We start from the raw sequence: 19,564 nt of genomic DNA on the forward strand, positions 1-19,564 counted from the left end.
ACAAGAGTGAGCTTCTTGAACCGCTAATGAGAAATGGGAGGGCGCTGGTGAGGCTTGTATTAAAATGTTTGGCTAAGAAAAGGAGGCTTGCAACGTGGTTGAGGGAGACTGCTTGGAAAGCAGGACAGACAAGGATGGAGGTCAACGTGAAAGAGAGGAGGGACAGAGAAGCCTTTCTAAGCAGAGCCAGGAGAAGGAGGGTCACTGGAAGCCTCCTCCTGAGTAGGAGCTTTGTGCTTGCGGCCAGCCAGCCTCCATCTGGGCTGGCTTGCCCCGATGCTCTTGGCCTGGCCAGTATTCTGGAAGAGACAGGAAGAAGGGAGGGCGCTTTGGGGCAGTTGGGTGAGGCAGCCTCCAGCTGTTTGGAGGGGAAAGTTGAAGGACCGAGAAGAGAAACTGCAGGGAAACGGAGGGGCCGCTGCAAAACAACTCAACAAAACTTGTTGCTGTTTGAGGGCTACAAGGAAGGCACCTGCCTGGGGCCAAAGTAGATGCCTAATGATCATAATGAATGAGTTACAGTTGTATTTCTTCCAACCATGCTCCCCTGGGACAGGCACAGGTAGCTCATTTTTAAGCTCTATCTATCTATCTATCTATCTATCTATCTATCTATCTATCTATCTATCTATCTATCTCTCTATCTCTTTCAACTATCTTCCTACCTACCAGCATTATCTCAGCCAGGTTTTAAACTGCTTTCCGTCCATGCATCAATCTTCCTGAACAACCTTTCTGCACAGTTCTGCCAATGCTTCCATTTTTTATTTTGCAAAACTCCAGCATTTTTCTCTTCAGTAAAGACAGTGGGTCTTGTTGCTGTGTTCACTGTTCCTCGGGTGATCTCATCTTTTTGGTTCTGGGCTGTGCTCCCAGGTTGGTGGCTGGAGGGGCCTCGGAGGATGAGCAGCCAGCGGAGCCTCTTGCGGAAGAGAAAGAAAGAGGGGCTGGCTGGGGGCTTCCTGCCCTGCCTCTGCTCATAGGAGGACATGCCCCCTCTCACTCCTGCCCCTGGCAAAATGCTCACACCTGATGGGGCCCATGGGGCTTGTGTAGGAGCTTGGTGTCTTTTTGGGGGGGGTCCCCTTTCTGTGGCTGCCTCTCTCCCCCACCCTTCTCATAACCATCGTCTGGCTTTTGTTTCGCGCAGGACGAAAAGGAGCAGCTCATCCAGTCTAAGAGCTCCGTGGGCAGCTTAGTGGGAAGGTCCAAAAGCATCGTCCAGCTAAAGCCCCGAAACCCAGAGTGTCCTTTGAAGAACACCATCTCCGTGAAGGCGGCTTGCGATTACCGCCAAATTGAGGTCAGCAAGAGCAGCTGAAGGAAAACTTGGGAGGGTTTGTGAATTTCTCGAATAAGAAATGTGTGGGTTGGAATTCAGAATATCCCTGATTTCAGAATTTCAAAATCTCAGCCAGCCCAAATTACTTGAATCCAAGGGTTCCTCCCTGCAGTTAGTCAGAACCTTTTGCTATGTTCTTAATCGTGACTTAAAATAATGATAAGACTCTGCATAGAAGTAGTACTTGACTTATGGCCACAATTGGCTGCGGTATGGCTCAGGCTGTAAGATAGCCTGTTATTAAACACAGCTGCCTGCAATTACTGCAGGTTCTAGTCCCACCAGGCCCAAGGTTGACTCAGCCTTCCATCCTTTATAAGGTAGGTAAAATGAGGACCCAGATTGTTGGGGGGGCAATAAGTTGACTTTGTATATAAATATTCAAATAGAATGAGACTATTGCCTTATACAATGTAAGCCGCCGTGAGTCTTCGGAGAAGGGCGGGATATAAATGTAAATAAAAAAAAAATTGGGACTGGAACTTCTTCTTTTTTTAAAAAAATTATTTTTATTTCCATTTTTCAACATCATATTTATGTACAAACTATTATCCATCATTAATCATTAATTTTTATTTATTACTAATTCAGGCCTACCTGATTGCCACTGCCTTTCTTCACAACCTCCCTCTCTACCCTCTACTACTTTCCCATCCTTCATCTCCTTCACTTTACTACTTCCTCTCCTCCTTCTCCACTCCTCCCTTCTTCCACCCTATCTAACCTTCTTATTCCCCTCCTCCTTCTCTACTCTTTCCTACCTACTTTCTTCCCTCCTTCTACTCCTCTCTCCTTTTCTTCCTGAAATGGCAGTCGAGCATCCCCAATATCATTTTAAATTTTAATTTCATATCTTCAAAAATTATTGTACATTAATAATCAATCCATGTATCATTTTCCCCCCCTTTCCCCCCCTCCTCCCCCTTCCCCCCCCCCAGACTTCCCAGAGCAAATACCGGGTATTATGACCAACAATCACAAGCTAAAGTATACAAAATATACATAACCTCCCACCTTTAAAAATTTGAACTGGACTGGAACTTCTGTTGCTAAGAGAGGCAGTAGTTCAGTGAATCACGCCCAGTTTTATGATCACATGGTTATTAAGCAAATCCAGTTTTCCCCGTTAAAGGGGTTGTCAGAAGACAGGTGGGAAGGTCACGAATAGTCACATGACCTGGGTTGTTGCAACCATCATAAATAGATGGTAATTGCCACGTACCCAAATTTTAATCATGTGACCATAGGGATACTGCAGCAGTTATTAAGGATGAAGACCGATCATAAGTCCAGGGCCATTGTAACTTCGAAAAGTCACTAAATGATCAGTTGTAAGTCAAGGACTATCTGTACTTCTTCTGCTGGTCTTAAAGGAAAAAAAGGTTGATGTTTCAGGAGCAGTTTCTGATGAGCCTCTTTTTTGCTTCTCCAAAAGTAACTAAGTGGTTAGTTTGCAAAGCAAAACGTTGTTGAAGAACTAGCATCAGCCTAGAGCATTCCAGAACTTTAGCCTAAACCACAAGTAGAGCCGTTGTTTGGGATTCCCTCCATTAATCCACACTTGGGCTTTTGTGCAGCCTTCTAATATGCCAACTCAGGTCCAGATACCGTTCTGCGGGGCAAATCAGTATATAAGGTGTTTGAGGGCAAAACGTTTGATAAATTTGAGGCATGCATTATTAGGGATGGCTGAGAGAGGAAAATAACCAAAGTAGACATTTCCTGAATGAGAGAAATTTCCTGAGGTTGGGCTCCAGCATGGAGCCCGAAAGCTCAGAAGAGTAAACCTCTGTCCCAGTGACAGAACCAGATTCAACCTTGCAGAAAAAGAACCCCGTATGGGCAAAGCTTTATTTTCAGTTTGGTATCACATCGTTGAGATAAGCTGCTAGGAAACGTTGCAGTTGCTTTTCCTAGAGACTGCAGAGAAACGCTGGGGAAAGTTCCAAGTAGCCTGTTGAAGGAGGGAGGTCAGTTTGCCCCCCCCCCCCAATCAGAGGGTCACTTAATGGGGCAAGAAGAAATGTCTACTGGACTACCTGAAGCACCTGGGTTACCTCCACAGATCACGATCTGCCGCAATGATGAGTGTGTGCTGAAAGACAACGCTCAGCGAACCAAATGGAGAGTGATCAGTCCCGCTGGGAATGAGGCCACGGTGCCTTCCGTTTGCTTCTTGGTTCCTCCTCCCAACAGAGAGGCCATCGAAATGGCCAGCAGGTAAAGTGACCGAGGTCAGGGTCCTGGGCTGATTAATTTGAAGCTATGGATGCTTTTACTACTTTGAAGTTGGGTATGAAGAGCATTAGAGCAAAGTTCTCTTCCCCAACTGAGGTGAGAGGCAACCTCCAAGGAGGGATGGGTAGATCCATCTATTTTCAGGCCATCTTGGTCTCTAGAGATCCTCATTTACAAACTCCCTATCAAACTACAAATAAATATTTAAAATACCTGCAAAAAGTCACATTTATTTTTCATAGATTTTCAGAAAATAATAAAAATAGGAGCAAACTAATTAAGTAACAGTGCCATAACAATGGCAAAGACTTGTTCATGAAGAGCCAGGAGGGAACATGGACAGTCAAAGGAGAAATGTAAAATGCCTGGAGTTTGAGTACCGTAATGGCAAGGATCAGCTCCTGCAAAAGTTCAAAGTGCTTGAAATCCTTGGTCGTCCTTTGTTGAGCTCCTTGTCATCATGAGCCGGGGCTTCATTGCATGGGGGGTGGGGGATGCTGCTCAGTTACGGAGCTCACTTGAGGAGGAGCTCAGGGAAACCTGTGCTCTGCTTTCTTCTTATAGAGTGGAGCAGCTCTACCAGAAGGTGATGTCTTTATGGCACCAGCTACATGTCAACATGAAAAGCCTGGTCTCCTGGAATTATTTGAGGAAGGATATCGCTTTGGTGCAGAGTTGGAACCTGGAGAAGGTAACGATGCAGATCTCTACAAAGTTGTTGCTGGCATTTTCGGTAAGAAAGGAAGGATGACCAATTGAAAATAGTGGATGAAATATAGTGGTAGACCTTGGACAGGGAGCTGAGGTGGTGTCTGTTCCAAAGTGAAAAGAAAGGGTTTGGCGGCAGCAGAAAATTGGCAAAATGGGGAACTCAAAAGTCATCTCGTAACCACAGATTTCATAGTAAAATTTAGCTGATTAAAAGTAGGTTGTACTCGACGTACGACCATAATTGAGCCTGGAGTTATGAGCTTAAATCATGGTGGTAGTGAAGTGGGCCACCATGTGATTGCTCCTGATTTTACCGTCTTTTTTGCAGCGGTCATTAAGTGAACCATATACATATATTGTAGTCATTAAACGTGATAGCAAATGGGTATTTTTGGGTGGGAAATGCCAGTTTGCATTAAAGAATGCATAAAGTCAGGATCACATTACCATGGGATGATGCAAATGGCCAAAAATATGGACTGGTTGCCAAGCACCCCAAATGCAATCATGTGACGGAGGGGCAGGCAGTGAAACTTTGAAACTGGGTGGTAAGTACCTCTGGGGAACGGTCATAAATCAAGGACTCCCTGTATTCACATGATGTTATCAGTATAATGGCTTTTCGTAGGATAAACAAAGGAGACAATTCCTTGCCCCAATAAGCTTAAATTAAATTTTGCATAAGCTTAGATATTTTTGAAATGCCACTGTCTTCTTCACAAGTTAATATTCTTTCCATGAGCATCTTGCACTCTTTTCCCAACATTGTTTAACTGCAATGTACAGAGTTCCCAAGCAATATGTAACCATATTGTAGAAATCTTGGCCAGTGTATGCACTTACTGTGAAACTGTCTGGGAGAATAAGTTGCTTAAACCGCTGTGAAGATACTTGGCTGGAGATTCCAGATGCCTGGCAGGTGGAGTGGTCCCTAGGGCTACTGGGCCAGCCTTGACTGCCCAGCCTGGTGCCACAATCCTCATGTAGCAGTGTCCTTTGTGTTCCTTGTGACTCACAGCTGCGGGCTCTGGCCCCAGGAGAGTGCCACCATGCCATGAAGAACCTGCAGATGCACTTTGAAGACTTCTTGGAGGACAGCCGAGACTCAGAGATCTTCTCCCTGGCGGATCGGCTGCACCTCGAGGAAGAAGTTGATTCGTGCAAAGAGCAATTTCAGCGGCTTTTGCAGTCCATAGAAAATGGTGAGCCTAGTGGAACGTTCAGAGCAGTCCCTAGAGCTGGGAGTGCAATATATCTGTGTGGCATTTATGGCTGTCTGGTAGTTTTGTGTTTTATCTGTTTGTGGGGGTTTGTTTGGTTTTGAATGCTACCTGAAGTTCATTGGCATTGGAGAGTTTAATTGTGGCGACTGTATTTGAGATCGTTTTCATGGTTTCTTTGTGAAGGTCTGTTCTGAGGAAAAGAGTGTTGTAAAAAGCAAGAAACAATACCTTTGTCAGAAAGTTCAAAGAAATAAGGAACCCCCTGTTCAGATATTATGTGAGACTTCCCAGTTGCCTGTCCAGGTTCATTCTGCCCTTACCCAGCGACTCTCCTGCAGAGCAGGACAGCTCAGAGCAGGTGGCCCAGTTTGGTGGGTTCCTGTGTCCCCAGCAGAGAATCATCATTGTGGGCTTGGCTGCTGCTTTAAGGGGTTTGTCTCTGCCTCTCTTGGAGAAAAAGTGAAGGTCCCTTGACAATCGGAAGCAATTAGCTCTGCAATCAGGGGTGCCCTCCTGGGGCCCTGGGTTCCGGCTCAGCTCTACCTCCCGCCATCAGCAGTGATGTTCCCAGCCTGGCTTTCTGCGACTCTTTTAGCCAGAGATGGTGGGGCGTAAATATAAATCTGGAAGCTGTGGCTTGAAAACAGGCATGCTGCCATAAACCTATAAAATATTTGAGTTCACCATTTAAAGTTCACTTCTTTTATATGTGAGCAGAAGATAAAGATGAGACTGCTTCTCGGACTTACCTCTCTGAGCTCAAGAACATCCGGCTTCACCTGGAGGAATGTGAGCAGCGGCTGGTGGGCACCATCCGGACACCAAGCAGCACCAGAACCGATGGAGATGCTCTGCAGGAAAATACTTTCCGAATGGCCGAGCAGGAGGTTGGCATTTCCAGATGACGGGGGGGGGGGGCATGGCGGTGGTGTGCTTTAACCATTTCCCAGGCTGCCTTCTCTTTAGGCAAGAGGACAGAGAAGTCCAGAGGCCACAGATTGTGCTGCAGCAGTGTGGAATTTAAGAGGGAACCTTGTAAATTATATCTCACAAAATGAATCCCTGTTTTGTTTCCTAACTTCCTGCAAATCACAGCAGCAACTTCTGAGGGAAACCCAGAACCATGATGTCCTTCAGTTCTTTGTTTTGCTTCTTCTTCCTCTTGCCAATTGGAAGAAGCAAATTCACTCAGAATCTTTCTCTGAGTTGCAGCTGTCCAGTACAAACTCAGCAGAAAGAGTTTGCATTGCTTTGATGCATAATTTTGCTTTTGTGGGTTCTGTACAACTCTGGGTTTGCTTGAAATGTTCAGCAGCCCTTTCTAAATCTCGGGGTGAGACTGCTTTTGTTATTTTCTGCTTTTGTTATTTTCTATCCCTCTTTCTTTCCCAAATGTTAGTAAATAGTATCTCTCCAACATATATTGAACATTATATTCACATGTTTAAAGGAAATGTCAAATCACCAGCATAATCCAGACTGAGAAAAAAAAACTGTTGGCATAGGAGATGGTTCTGTACGGACTGAGGCCAAATATGCACAGTCTCGATTCTGCTAGTGGCATCTCTTCTGAAAAGATCCTTCCTTAAATACTTGATCACAAGAGATCTGGCTGTGGGGGATCTTGGATGAGGTCATTATAGTCCCAGGCCTCTTGGTCCTACTTCTAGTCACTTAAGGAGGCTTTGGGATTCTGCTCATGCTCACGGTTTGCGATTGTCTCTGCAGCGCCTGAAGGGAGATTTGCACCACTTGAGAGTCGATCTGGATCAACTGACTGAGAGATGCCGGATTTTTCTGCACAAGTCTCCCACTGGATCAAGTACCCCACAACTTCGTTCTGAGCTGAACCTGCTGGTGGAAAAAATGGATCAGGTCTATGGACTCTCTGCAGTTTACCTGGACAAGTGAGTTGCTGGCATTTTCCCTGTTAATTCCAAAAGGGGAACTATGGTTTTGCCATATAGAATAGAATAGAATAGAATAGAATAGAATAGAATAGAATAGAATTTTTTATTGGCCAAGTCTGATTGGACACACAAGGAATTTGTCTTGGTGCTTATGCTCTCAGTGTACATAAAAGAAAAGATACCTTCATCAAGGTACAACACTTACAACACAAATGATGGTCAATATATCAATATAAATCATAAGGATTGCCAGCAACAAAGTTAAAGTCATACAGTCATAAGTGGAAGGAGATGGGTGATGGGAACGATGAGAAGATTAATAGTAGTGCAGATTTAGTAAATAGTTTGACAGTGTTGAGGGAATTATTTGTTTAGCAGAGTGATGGCCTTCGGGAAAAAACTGTTCTTGTGTCTAGTTGTTCTGGTGTGCAGTGCTCTATAGCGTCGTTTTGAGGGTAGGAGTTGAAACAGTTTATGTCCAGGATGCGAGGGATCTGCAAATATTTTCACGGCCCTCTTCTTGATTCGTGCAGTATACAGGTCCTCAATGGAAGGCAGGTTGGTAGCAATTATTTTTTCTGCAGTTCTAATTATCCTCTGAAGTCTGTGTCTTTCTTGTTGGGTTGCAGAACCGAACCAGACAGTTATAGAGGTGCAAATGACAGACTCAATAATTCCTCTGTAGAACTGAATCAGCAGCTCCTTGGGCAGTTTGAGCTTACTGAGTTGGCGCAGAAAGAACAGTCTTTGTTGTCCTTTTTTGATGATGTTTTTGATGTTAGCTGTCCATTTTAGATCTTGCGATATGATAGAACCTAGAAATTTAAAGGTTTCTACTGTTGATACTGTGTTGTGAGAGGTGGAAGTATGGAATATAAGTATGGAATATAAGAGAAACCTGGTAAGTGGCAGAACTCTTGACCCCTCTAGCTCATGGTGTTTTGTACTATTAAAAAGAAAGTTTGGGGAAAGAAAGGATTCCTAGTAGATTTGCGCTGCATGCAAATAAAATATAATATATAGGTAGACTGATTGTGGGGTGCATTGCTGATGGGTTCGTATATAATCAAAGAGAATTACAGGTAGTTCTTTTTGTAGGGCCATCAGGAAAAATCTCTTGAATCCAATTTCTTGAAGGCAACAAATCTTGATTGCAGTTAAAAAAATAGCTGGTGAAGAAGACAGGATTGCCTTTTATTGCTTTATTAACTTTATTAACAGTGTATTAAATTGCTTTATTAACAGTGTATTAAATTGTAACTCACTTTTCAGGATGCCCTGCAGTTATTCTGGGAACCCTGGATGCACTGCAAAAGATAGGTAGCCTTTGCATAAACAGCCCAACTTTTAGAGTCATGTTTTTTTTATTATTATTATTTACATTTATATCCCGCCCTTCTCCGAAGACTCAGGGCGGCTTACACTGTGTTAAACAATAGTCTTCATCCATTTGTATATTATATACAAAGTCAACTTTTATTGCCCCCAACAATCTGGGTCCTCATTTTACCTATCTTATAAAGGATGGAAGGCTGAGTCAACCTTGGGCCTGGTGGGACTAGAACCTGCAGTAATTGCAAGCAGCTGTGTTAATAACAGACTGTCTTAGCAGTCTGAGCCACCATCAGACTGTTAACTGTTAAAAAAAACAGAGGAGGTATACCCTTCTGTCCGATACACAAAATAAGTATTTTGTAATGGACAGAAATGTATATAGGAGAAGTCTGAATGCTAGCTAGATTCCCCTTGTGCTCAGCATTCATTGGGCATCAGTCTCAGATTCATTTTGACTGAGATCCAGGCATCTGCAGACAGCCATAAATTGTACAGGCAATTTGCTGTGGCCAATTTTTCTGTCTCTTCCCTGCCCTATCCTGCCAGCACGCAGACTGCTTTTTACAAAATAAGCAGTGACCTAATCGTTGTCTAGAGTGTTTGTGAAATGTTTATTAAACTCATCACACTGATGTATCCAGTGCTGTTGCCTTCCTTGTCTGTAAATGGTAGAGCTTTGCTGTGGTACGTAGCTTGGTGGTGCAGAGGAATTCAGTTCTGCCTTTGAAAGGGGAAGGTGGGAGACATAATAAGAGAGGCCTTTGGAAAAGTAGAAAGAGACGAACAGCCCAACCCTGATTGTGTTGTCCTTTTTTGTTTTGTTTTAAGTTTTATTGGATTTTTATTTTTAAATATACCTCAATATCATGAACAGTGTGGCCTCTGGGTATAATTCATTTTGATACAAACAGCAATAACAACAACAACAATAATAGTAATAGTTACATTAATCAAACATATAATCCTAGTATTGATATACAGGTTTGTTTTAGAGTAGTTATTCAATATTTCAATGTTCCATTTTAATGCCAATGATATTATTAAGCATACATAGCAATACCATCTTTCAACCTCTAATCTTTTCATCTAATTATTACCTATATTCTACTATATAAAAATTATATATGCTAATATTCCCCCTATTTCTTATTTCTACCTCAATTCTAACTTCTAGTCAGGCCACCATTATTAATCCTAATGTTAATACACATGTTTATATTAAGACGTAGTCCTTCATTATTTTGTTATTCAAAGTCACAATACACCATTCTACACCACTTTTTAAACATATCTAATAATACCATCTTTCAATCTCCAATCTTTCCATCTAACTATTACTTTATATAAAGGTGTGTATCTTATTTCTACCTCTATTCTAGTTTTTAATCAGGCCATCATTATATTAGAAAAAAAGAAAAAAAGGGGGAAAAGAAATAATTCCTTTCTATCCATCATCTCTCTCTTTTTTTTTTGAAAAAGTTTTTACAAAAATTTCCCCCCCTTCCCCCCCCACTCCATCCTCCCCCCCCCCCGACTTCCCAGAACAAACACAAGGTATAGTTCAAAAGAAAAAACAATCATTCGCTAAATTTTTCCTAACACAAATTATAATCCTCCCCTTCTTCTCAAATCCTAACTTCCCCCATACAAATCAAAGATAAATACATCATAATCATTCGAAAGCAATCTGATATCTCTTAATCTGATATCTATTTTGTGTATATTCAATCCATTTTTTCCATTCAGTTAGATATTTTTCTTGTGTAGTGTCGTTCAAAAAGGCTGAGATTTTAGCCATCACAGCCAAATTAGCAACTTTCAATATCCATTCTTGCATTCTTCCATCATCTCTTGTCTATTTTAATTCTTATTTGTTTTTGGCTTGCCTCCCATACTCCTCTCTTGGATCTTTGTCTCTATCAGCATCTGTGTCTTCACCATTCAGTTTGAATAGTTCTCCCATCTCTATCCTCCTAAGCTGCCAGGTCTCCAGAGTGTCCACCCAAACCCCTATCTCCCTTTCAAAAGTATCTTCCCAGTTATCCGATTTCATTTTTAATTCTCTTAAAGTACTTTTCCTTTGATTTATTTCATCAGTCATTGTTATCTTCATCGTCTTCTCCTTCTCATCTTTTTGCTTTATTTGCTGGTTTGTCTGTTCTGTCTTTTCCTCCATACTGTCTGCCGTCTCCTCTATTTCCTGAACTCTTTGATCTTCATTTATTATTAGTTGTAAGATATTTTCTATTTTCCCATTTACACCTTGCAATAGGTTCTTTATCTCTCTGAGATTCTTTGTCATAGTCTCCCTAATGCTTTGAAACATCAACATTATTTCTTTTGAAATCTCACTCATTTCCCCCTGATGGAACATCTTGTCTTATTTTAGTAAGTCCCACTCTTACTCAATAGTACAAAAACAATGTATTCAAGTCCAATGTTGCTCCTCAGAAGGTTCAATAATCATAGTTCTTTACATCTCAGGATTATTAATCAGTTACATTTAAGTAGTCCAGGCAGCTTCCACAAATCAAAAGTCATTTTACTTTACTTAAAAGTCTTCCTTATTCTCACAATAGAGTCTCCATAAAGTAGATAGTTATAGAACAATAAGTATTACCATAGTTGTCCAGATGAATGTTGTTTATTTCTCTTATCAGTAATTTTCCTAGGCTTGCAGGGTATAGTATATTTTCCATTCACCAGTAGATGGCGCCCTCAGTTTATGCTTCAGCATTTTTCAAGTCTGATAAATTGATTAATCCAATTTTAGTTCAATTTATGAAAGCAAAGTCGACTATTCAAATAGATAGTGCCAGCATTTTATAATAACTTTCCAAAACAACGCCTACTCAGTTTAAAAATCCAATTTTCTATGTTTTAAAAGGTATTTAACTTTTCTCCCCTTAGTTCCTTTCTTATGGGTCTAGGTTTTTCTCTCTGTGGTTGTTCACGCTTTAAGAAATAGTTCTAAGAGTCTCTTTTCCTGCATTTTCCTCTCTTTTTTTTCTTTGAAGGTTAGGGTCTAAATTAAAAAAGGAATCTCACCCAGCTCCAGTCACTATTTATTTATACTGCTCCTGCACATTTCTTTGTTGCCTCGACTGTCCCAGCTTCATGGCAGCCATGATGGCTGCCTCATCTCCTCATTGTGGATGAGAGGAAGAAGCCTTGGGTGAAGGAGGAAAGTTGCTGCTCTCCGTGACCTGCAGGGTGCTCTTCTTTTCTTCACCCCACCCCCCACAGGGTGGCTTAAGCTCCTTTCGGAGCCCTCCAATAGGGAGAATTTGGCATGGGAGTGTGGAGACCCGCTCCTCACGTCTGATCTCTCTACGACATCAGCCGGAAGTCTCCTGACTGTGACATCCTTAAAAGGGGGCAGAGAAGCTTTCAAAATTCTGGTAATGGATAAAGTAGTTGCATTTTTGGAATCTCCAGTGTTTGTTTTGTGACCTGGCCCACCTCAAAGGGCTTTCAATAGTTCCCAGATGTGGCAATGGGCAAGAAGGAGATGAAGGGAAGGGAAAGACTCTGAATATACTTTTACTGTTCAACAATCCAATCCTGACCTGGATGGTCTCTCGTTGACAAGATGGGAACAGCTGTTGACATTTCAGGAAGTTACATTTCCCTTTTTTCTCTCTCTGGTAGGCTAAAGATAGTTGATGTTATCATTCAGAATACGCAAGGAGCTGAATCCTTGGTCAAAGGCTATGAGGTGAAATTGAGTCAAGAGGAAGCTGTGCCTGCAGACGTCATTGCCATTCAATCCCACCGGGCTTCCCTGCAGGTTGGTAGCCCTGAGCTGCTCTTACACAAGGCCACAAATCAATGCCACTTGCCCCCTTCTGTCCCTTCTGTCTGCTGGAGAGATGCCAGCCTTTCTCTGCTCGTGCAGAACGGTTCTCTAGGCCATCTTTGCCATGATGGGACTGATGGAAATGGGACAATCAGGCTGGGCTGCTCTGGGGGACGGGCAGGTTAGCCTAGCTGGTCCCAAGGCTTCCTTCGTCTTGTTCTTCTTCATCCCCAATATTGAAGGCAAACACAATTGCACATAACCATGTACCTGTATCCAGTTGGCTTTTGCGTGGCCATGTTGGCTTCTGGCTGAAAGGATAAGCAAGGTTCTTATCTTGGGAATATGAGTTTGGGAGAAAGAAGCTGACTTGGATACAGATAGACCTTGACTTACAATTGTAATGGAGCTTGCTGATGATTTTTCTAAGTAGTGACAATCACAAAACAGTTCCTCCCATGACCAAACCAATTTTATACTTTGTGGTGGTTGTTAAATAAATCACATGGTCTTAAATGACTCCGTGGTATTCACCATGAGGCATTTTTCTCAAAACCTGAAAATAAATGATAGTTTTCAGCAAAAATGTCATAAATTTTGGTCATGTGACCGTGGGAGGCTGCAAATGGCCATAAACCCAGGATGATTTGATCACCCGAAATGTGGTCACATGAGAGCACGGGGAAGGGTGGGGCGCAGAGTCAGAACTTTGAACCAGGTTGTAACTACCTTTTGGAGGGATCTGTCATAACTTCTAAACTGGATGTCAGTCAAGGAGTACCTGTGTAAGAGTTTTCACCAAATAGAAAAATCTATCACTTTGATCATGGAAAGCAGAAAAATTGGTTAGCCTAAACAGTCCTGAACCGGGTGAGGCCCATAAGAGAAAGTCCACTAGAGAAGGTTAGCTACATAAGAGAAAAGACTGGGCGGCAGCAGGGAATTGGGCCAAACAGAGAGGAGCATGTTGGAGGGGGCATCTCCTGCCTTTGCCCATGTGCATGATATCACCCTGAATTCTTCGGTTCTGCATGCAGCCCTTTTCCACCAGAAAGACCAAGAGCTTCTAGGAGATTATCCGAATCCCAGGGCTTGGTGTTGGGAAGCTGAAAGGACACATCCTGCCACTAGGCCTGGGGAAAGGGGTCATGGGGGGCCCGGACCGAAATCTCACCAGAAGCTGCTAAGGGACTTACATCCAGAGAAGGGTTCCTTTCACTGAATTGGCTCCACTTGAATCCTCAACCCCTTTTGCTTACTCCTCAGTTCATGCTGTTTTGGAGGGCAGTCACACACAAACCTCCCTCCAAGCAGGCCTGAAGAGTCCATGCCAATGCCAGAGAGTGAGATTTGGCTTCTGGGAGGGTTGACAAAATTACGGTGCTGGAACCTCTTTTTCCGTAAAGTATCTGTCTCCAAATTGTTTTGTCAAAACAAGGAGGAGGACAAATCTGTCCTCCTTACTGCTGGAGCGATGAACTTGTTGTGTCTGCACCCCCCGAGCCGGGCCCCCTGCCAAAAAGTGACTTGGAAAGTGAGGGGGAAGGATCATCAGGACTTACCTCGGGAGCACCGGCTTCTCTGGCTCAGCTCCAGGAGCCAGAGGCAGGCCAGGTGGAGGAGATAACAAGGCCTCCATCCCCTGTCTCTTTTCCCCCCCCCAGGCCATGCCTCCACACCCAGCTGATGGCAATCAGACCTGGCTGGACCCTAGGTTTCGTAGGCAGGAGAGGCGGGAACAACAGAAGCAGGGGTGGGGCACGCCTAGGAAGTGCTGAGTCATGGAGCCACACCCCACAGGATATAAAACCAGCGAGGGCTGCTATGCCTCTTCGTAGCAGGCAAATCAACTGCTTTACTAGAGCTGAAGTACTGTTTGTTCCTGGATGAGTCATCGGCATCAAGGGAGATAACAGAGTCACTTGGCAGATGCTCGCTAGTATGCTGCCAGAGCTGATAGTGCCGGCTAATTAAGCCATCGCTCCGACGGAGGCGAGGGGGGACAGAACAGAACTCTGTTCACTAGGCCTTCTTGCTCATTATCATCAGTCAACAAAGGAGACGCCTCTGTTTCTAAAGACCAGACCGCTGCTTTTATGGTGTTTTCTATTCAGCCAGTCAATGAATTTAATCCTGAATCTGTCACTGCCAGAATTACGTAGCAGAGAGAGATAATTACAACCCCTTTGGCACTCAAAAAACAACAGGAAAAACGTTTCTTTGGATGCGCTTGCACAATGTATATAAGTAACAGACTTCCTTCCAGGAAGTCTGTTTACCTGCAGAAGGTTCGGTAACTGAGCATGTTGTTGCCTTGGTCTGGTCACTCTGCGAAGGAATAACCTGCACTTGAGAGTGGAACATCCCCTTCTGAACATTCAGCTCATTGCAAGGAGGCTGGGGCAGCTGGCGTGGCTGAGCACCTCGATGGCATCCATGTTTCTTGGCTTAGCAGCCAAAGGCGTGTGGGGTTGGTTGACAGGTGGTTTGAGTTTCATTCTTAGGAAGAAGTCATTGAAGTCAGGTCCTCTGGAGCAGGGTCTCCAACCTTGGCAACTTTAAGCCTGTGGGACTTCAACTCCCAGAATTCCCCAGCCAGGCTTAAAGTTGCCAAGGTTGGAGACCCTGCTCTGGAGTATTGTAATGATACATGAATGTGTGCTGATTGTTGGGATAGAAAAGCAGAGCAAGATTTCGAACAGGGCTGCAGAAACCCCACCTGTGAAAAACGAGCAGGAATAGGCTGAGAAAGAAGCCACCAGGAAATGGCCTGTTTCCCCATCCAGAACTGATTGTCTGTTTTTTGGTCAATGATAATGTTTGCTCCTTGTCCTTGTTGTGTATCATTAATATTCCAGCACTGGATCAGTGAAGTGAACACCAAGAACTCTGTTTTTGCCACCTTGGAGGATGACTTGGCAAGAGCCAAGGGGGTGGCGGACCAGCTGTACCGCTTGAAGCAGGAGCGCAGCCTGGACCTGGAGCACTACCAGGAGAAAGGGGCCCAGCTGTGGGATCGCTGGCAAAGGGTCAACCTGCAGATGGAGACACGGTGAGGAAGGGGCTGAGTGGAGCTTTTTGAGATTCTCAGAATCAGCTTATCAGGCGCTAGTATCTCCAGTTCGGCAACATAGTTCAAAAGGAATGGAAAAAAACAGGCAAACTGCTTATAGCCTTGACCAAATTTTATTTTTGATTACCTGTATAGTTCTCCCTAGAGAATTCTGTCACTTGTGACGTGGATCGCTCTTAACGTAAGGTTTTAATATATTCTCTTTTGATTAGTTGAATAAGGATATTGTTAGATTAGACAAAAGACTTTGTTAATATTTTTATTCTGACATGATCCTTATTAAATCAGTTCTGTTTTTAATTATTGAATATCAACTTCTGTTTAACAATGTTCTAAAGTCTTAAATTGATACAAGATACTTTAATATGTTGCACCAATTTAATGTTCCCTCAGTATTTTTATTTAACCTTAATTTCTTGTAAACCTTTTATCTGTTGGTGTGAAAAGACAAAATAGAAGCTGTCTTTTTCCTATTCTCTTTTGTCAGCTCTCATTTTCTTCTCAGCTTTGGTTTGCAAATGTTTCATGCATGATCATGAACTTTTCCAGAAGAGCGGCTGACCACGAGATAAATGTTACTGCCGTTATTACTTTCTGTCTACACTTTGATTTTCTGGGAAATCTATCCATTGTCCATGGAATATCCCTGAGTAACTTTGCTCTACCATTTCTCTCTTCATTTCTGCCCGGCATCAAGCGGTGTTATTAGTAAGGTTTATGCTCTCCAAATAGCCACTTTTGAATGAAGATCAGGAAGAAGGAGGAAGAACCACTTTGTGTTCTTTTGAAGGTAGCAGACAATCTAAGGGGGCAGTCGCACTGTGGACAATTGCCCCAGCCCCCCCTGCAAAGATCAGGTAGCCTGGCTAAAAGGAGCTGTAAGTCCCTAGAAGGACTCCAGCAAAGAGCTAAGGGTGCTGTGGAGCCTCAGCCTCCTTGGATGTGGGCTCTGCAGTCTCTTGTACTCAGAATGAGTGGAAGCATTGGAGACTGTTTGCAAAACCTTGGGGTTTCTTGCAGAAAGACACATCCATTGCTGTTGCTGCTGACCTGGGCCAATTGACTGACCAAAATAAATACATTCTTGATGCATAATCTGTAGTAAACCTTTGTAGATTGCAAACCACTTTAGACAAGGGGTGTCCGAAGAGTGTGGTCAAAAAAAAAAAAAATTTGGGAAGGACACAGGTACTATCATGGCCATCATCTTGACTTTTTTTAAAATCATACTCTGTGGATGTCCCTGAAAAGTTTTCCCCTCTACTGTTCTATTATAAGTGTTCCGTGTTTGAAATGTCTTTTATCGGTTGCCATTTTCTCCTTTCCTCTGCTTCATGTCCTCTGTTTCTTGGCAGAAAATCTGACCTGGAGAATATTGAGGATGTTCTCAGGGATTATCGGAACTGTCACGGGGCACTTGTCCGGTGGATTGAGCAGACCACGGTCCAGCAGGAGCTGATGAAGCCTGGACAAGCAGAGGACAGCCGGGTCCTCTCAGAGCAGCTCAGTCAACAGATGGTAAGGATGATGGAGAGACGCAAGAACTTTCTTTCTCTGGAACTACAATTTCCCTCATTCTCATCCAGATTCAATCACCACATGAATGTCTTAGCACTTGGAAAAATAATGTCTCTAGCATTTGTGAACACAAAGATTCTACACTTTATCTTGTCTAGATCGGTCATACTCTGACTTCCCAGCAGCAGATGCCTCGTTTTTTCGTAATGACAATTGCCATTGCTGTGAATTTATTAACCTACTGAGAAAATCTGTTTAATTTCAGTATCAACTCCATGCTAGACTTAATGGCCTTTTGGTCCAACATAGCTGGCCAGCCCTTATATCCTTCGGAATAAGAGCTATGAATTGAAAAGGAAAGGTTGTGTCTTCCCCAGGAGAGACTGAAAACACAAGTGAAACACAAGCCACACCTGGCTTAATAATAGAGTCAGGTTACTGGAGAGGCTCTGTGGATATATCTCCCTGCTCCAAAACATGGATAGAGTAAAATAAAAAAAATTAAGAAATGTAGAAAAGCATCCTGCTTGTAATTTTGATTTTGACTTTTGCTTTTATTTTGAATTTAAGGCACTGTTCGCCGAAATAGAAGCAAATCAAGCCAACCTGGACCAGTGTCAGAAGCTGTCGCAGCAATATTCAACTGCTGTCAAGGTAACCTATTTCCTCTAGTTGTACAAAGAAGGAGCAGGCAATACAAAGACAAAGAATGCAGAACTAGATGGGACAGAGTTTGACAAAACTGAGGCTGGTTCTGAGATAATCCTGGGCATTTGGAAGGGTTATTTTAGATAATAGGCAGATCTTTGCCATAAAGAATGTGTGAGTGCACTGCTGGACTGTGGTGTACAGGAGAAAAGAAGTTGCTAGTAATTCATTGTGATTAAAGCATTCAACAGGATTTTTTAAATATTTATTAATTATGTGTTATGTGCATCCAAAGTACAGATGTTTCATGTAATTTTCGGTGCTGCCTTGTATCTTTTGAAAGACATTGGATCAGGCAGTTCCACTGGCAGCATTCTGAATATGTTACCATAGTTGATAATTATCAAGTCCTTTGCTTGCTTCAAAGAGGGGTGTTTTGGGGGGAGGGGATATGTCCAGTAACTGCTCCAGAGTGGGTACAGAAGTAACGTGACTTAGTAAATTGGTTGGGGCCCAGTTTGTTTTGGGATGGTAGGACGGAGATGATAGTTTAACTTTGAGAAAGAGTATCAGGATGCATTAGTCAAGATGTAGGAAAGATGGTCTTGCAGCACCAGAATCCCTTTGGTCATTTTGCCCTCTCAGGAATATGAGTTGCAGCTCATGACCTACCGTGCATTTGTGGAATCTCAGCAAAAATCCCCTGTGAAGCGCCGGCGTGTTCTTTCCTCCTCCGATGCCATCACACAAGAGGTGAGGTGTGGCCCTTGCTGGCCTTGAGTTTTTCTCTGCAGGGCTTGGATTTTCAATTCTTAGTGTTGCTCCTACAAACTGCTTTCTTTTCAGTTCCTATTAACTTTTGCCTTTAGAGAATAAACCATTGATGAAAATTACCCAAGAAAGCCAGTCCAGTAGTTGGTCTCCCAAGCCATGCACATGGGATACAAACCCTTGGTTCGTGCGCTTCGTCAAAATGATGGAAGCTTTTGTTAACTGGAGCTCTTTGACACTGAACCACTGACTGTCCTGCTAATAGGGAGAGTCTAAGGATTGCCCTCTGCTACCTCTGGAGGGTTCCAGATGCAGAGATTTCCCTCTTTCATCCTGAGGGTCAAAAGGAAAGCTCTTGCCTTTCACATCATGCAGACCACAATTCTTCTCGCCACTAACTTAAGAAATGCTTGTCTTATCCCCAAGATTGGTTGTGAATCATCCCCTCCCTTTTGCCTTCCTTTTTCTTTCTTTTTGTGGGGAGGACGAGGAGGAGGGGGAGGGGGAGGGGGACGATCTGGCTTCAAAGGTTTCTCCTTTGTTTTTTGCAGTGAGGGTGAACTTTCTGTAAATGAGAACCATTTTCCTTTATGGTTCACTGTTGTTGGCTTTAACGGGTGTGGTCCTTGTGCTTCTTGTACCTTGTAGTTCATGGATTTACGGACACACTATACAGCCTTGGTTACATTGACTACACAACATGTGAAGTACATAAGTGATGCTCTCCGGCGCCTGGAAGAGGAAGAAGTAAGGACAGAATTTATGTAATCTGCTATTTGCCTTGTGAATCCAGTTTGGCCTCCTGGAGTCTTGCACCAGGTTTTATCTCATAAGATCATGAGAAGTTGAGTACCCCTCTTAGGGAAGCATCAGGATTTCACCAACAGAAGCATATTAGTGCAAAGCGGAGGGGATTGAAAAAATTCTGGACTCAGCTCATTAAATGGAGTTCTGAGCTCCTCCTCTGAAAGCTGGTCCCACAAGGGGAGGACCTGG

At 43.2% G+C, this 19,564-nt stretch overlaps 1 protein-coding gene across 1 annotated transcript in view; it reads left to right on the forward strand.

Moving 5' to 3' along the window:
- Positions 1-19,564, forward strand: part of MACF1 (microtubule actin crosslinking factor 1) — a 248,817-nt gene that overhangs the window by 67,992 nt on the left and 161,261 nt on the right. The window contains exons 21-32 of the mRNA XM_058195880.1: positions 1,151-1,303; positions 3,408-3,562; positions 4,145-4,271; positions 5,310-5,493; positions 6,232-6,401; positions 7,243-7,421; positions 12,411-12,549; positions 15,417-15,610; positions 16,987-17,149; positions 17,720-17,803; positions 18,443-18,550; positions 19,217-19,315. Of these exons, the coding sequence (XP_058051863.1) occupies positions 1,151-1,303; positions 3,408-3,562; positions 4,145-4,271; positions 5,310-5,493; positions 6,232-6,401; positions 7,243-7,421; positions 12,411-12,549; positions 15,417-15,610; positions 16,987-17,149; positions 17,720-17,803; positions 18,443-18,550; positions 19,217-19,315 (1,755 nt within the window). The remainder of the gene's footprint in view (positions 1-1,150; positions 1,304-3,407; positions 3,563-4,144; positions 4,272-5,309; positions 5,494-6,231; positions 6,402-7,242; positions 7,422-12,410; positions 12,550-15,416; positions 15,611-16,986; positions 17,150-17,719; positions 17,804-18,442; positions 18,551-19,216; positions 19,316-19,564) is intronic.

This window comes from Ahaetulla prasina, chromosome 10 (genome assembly GCF_028640845.1).
Source record: "Ahaetulla prasina isolate Xishuangbanna chromosome 10, ASM2864084v1, whole genome shotgun sequence".
NCBI lineage: Eukaryota > Metazoa > Chordata > Lepidosauria > Squamata > Colubridae > Ahaetulla > Ahaetulla prasina.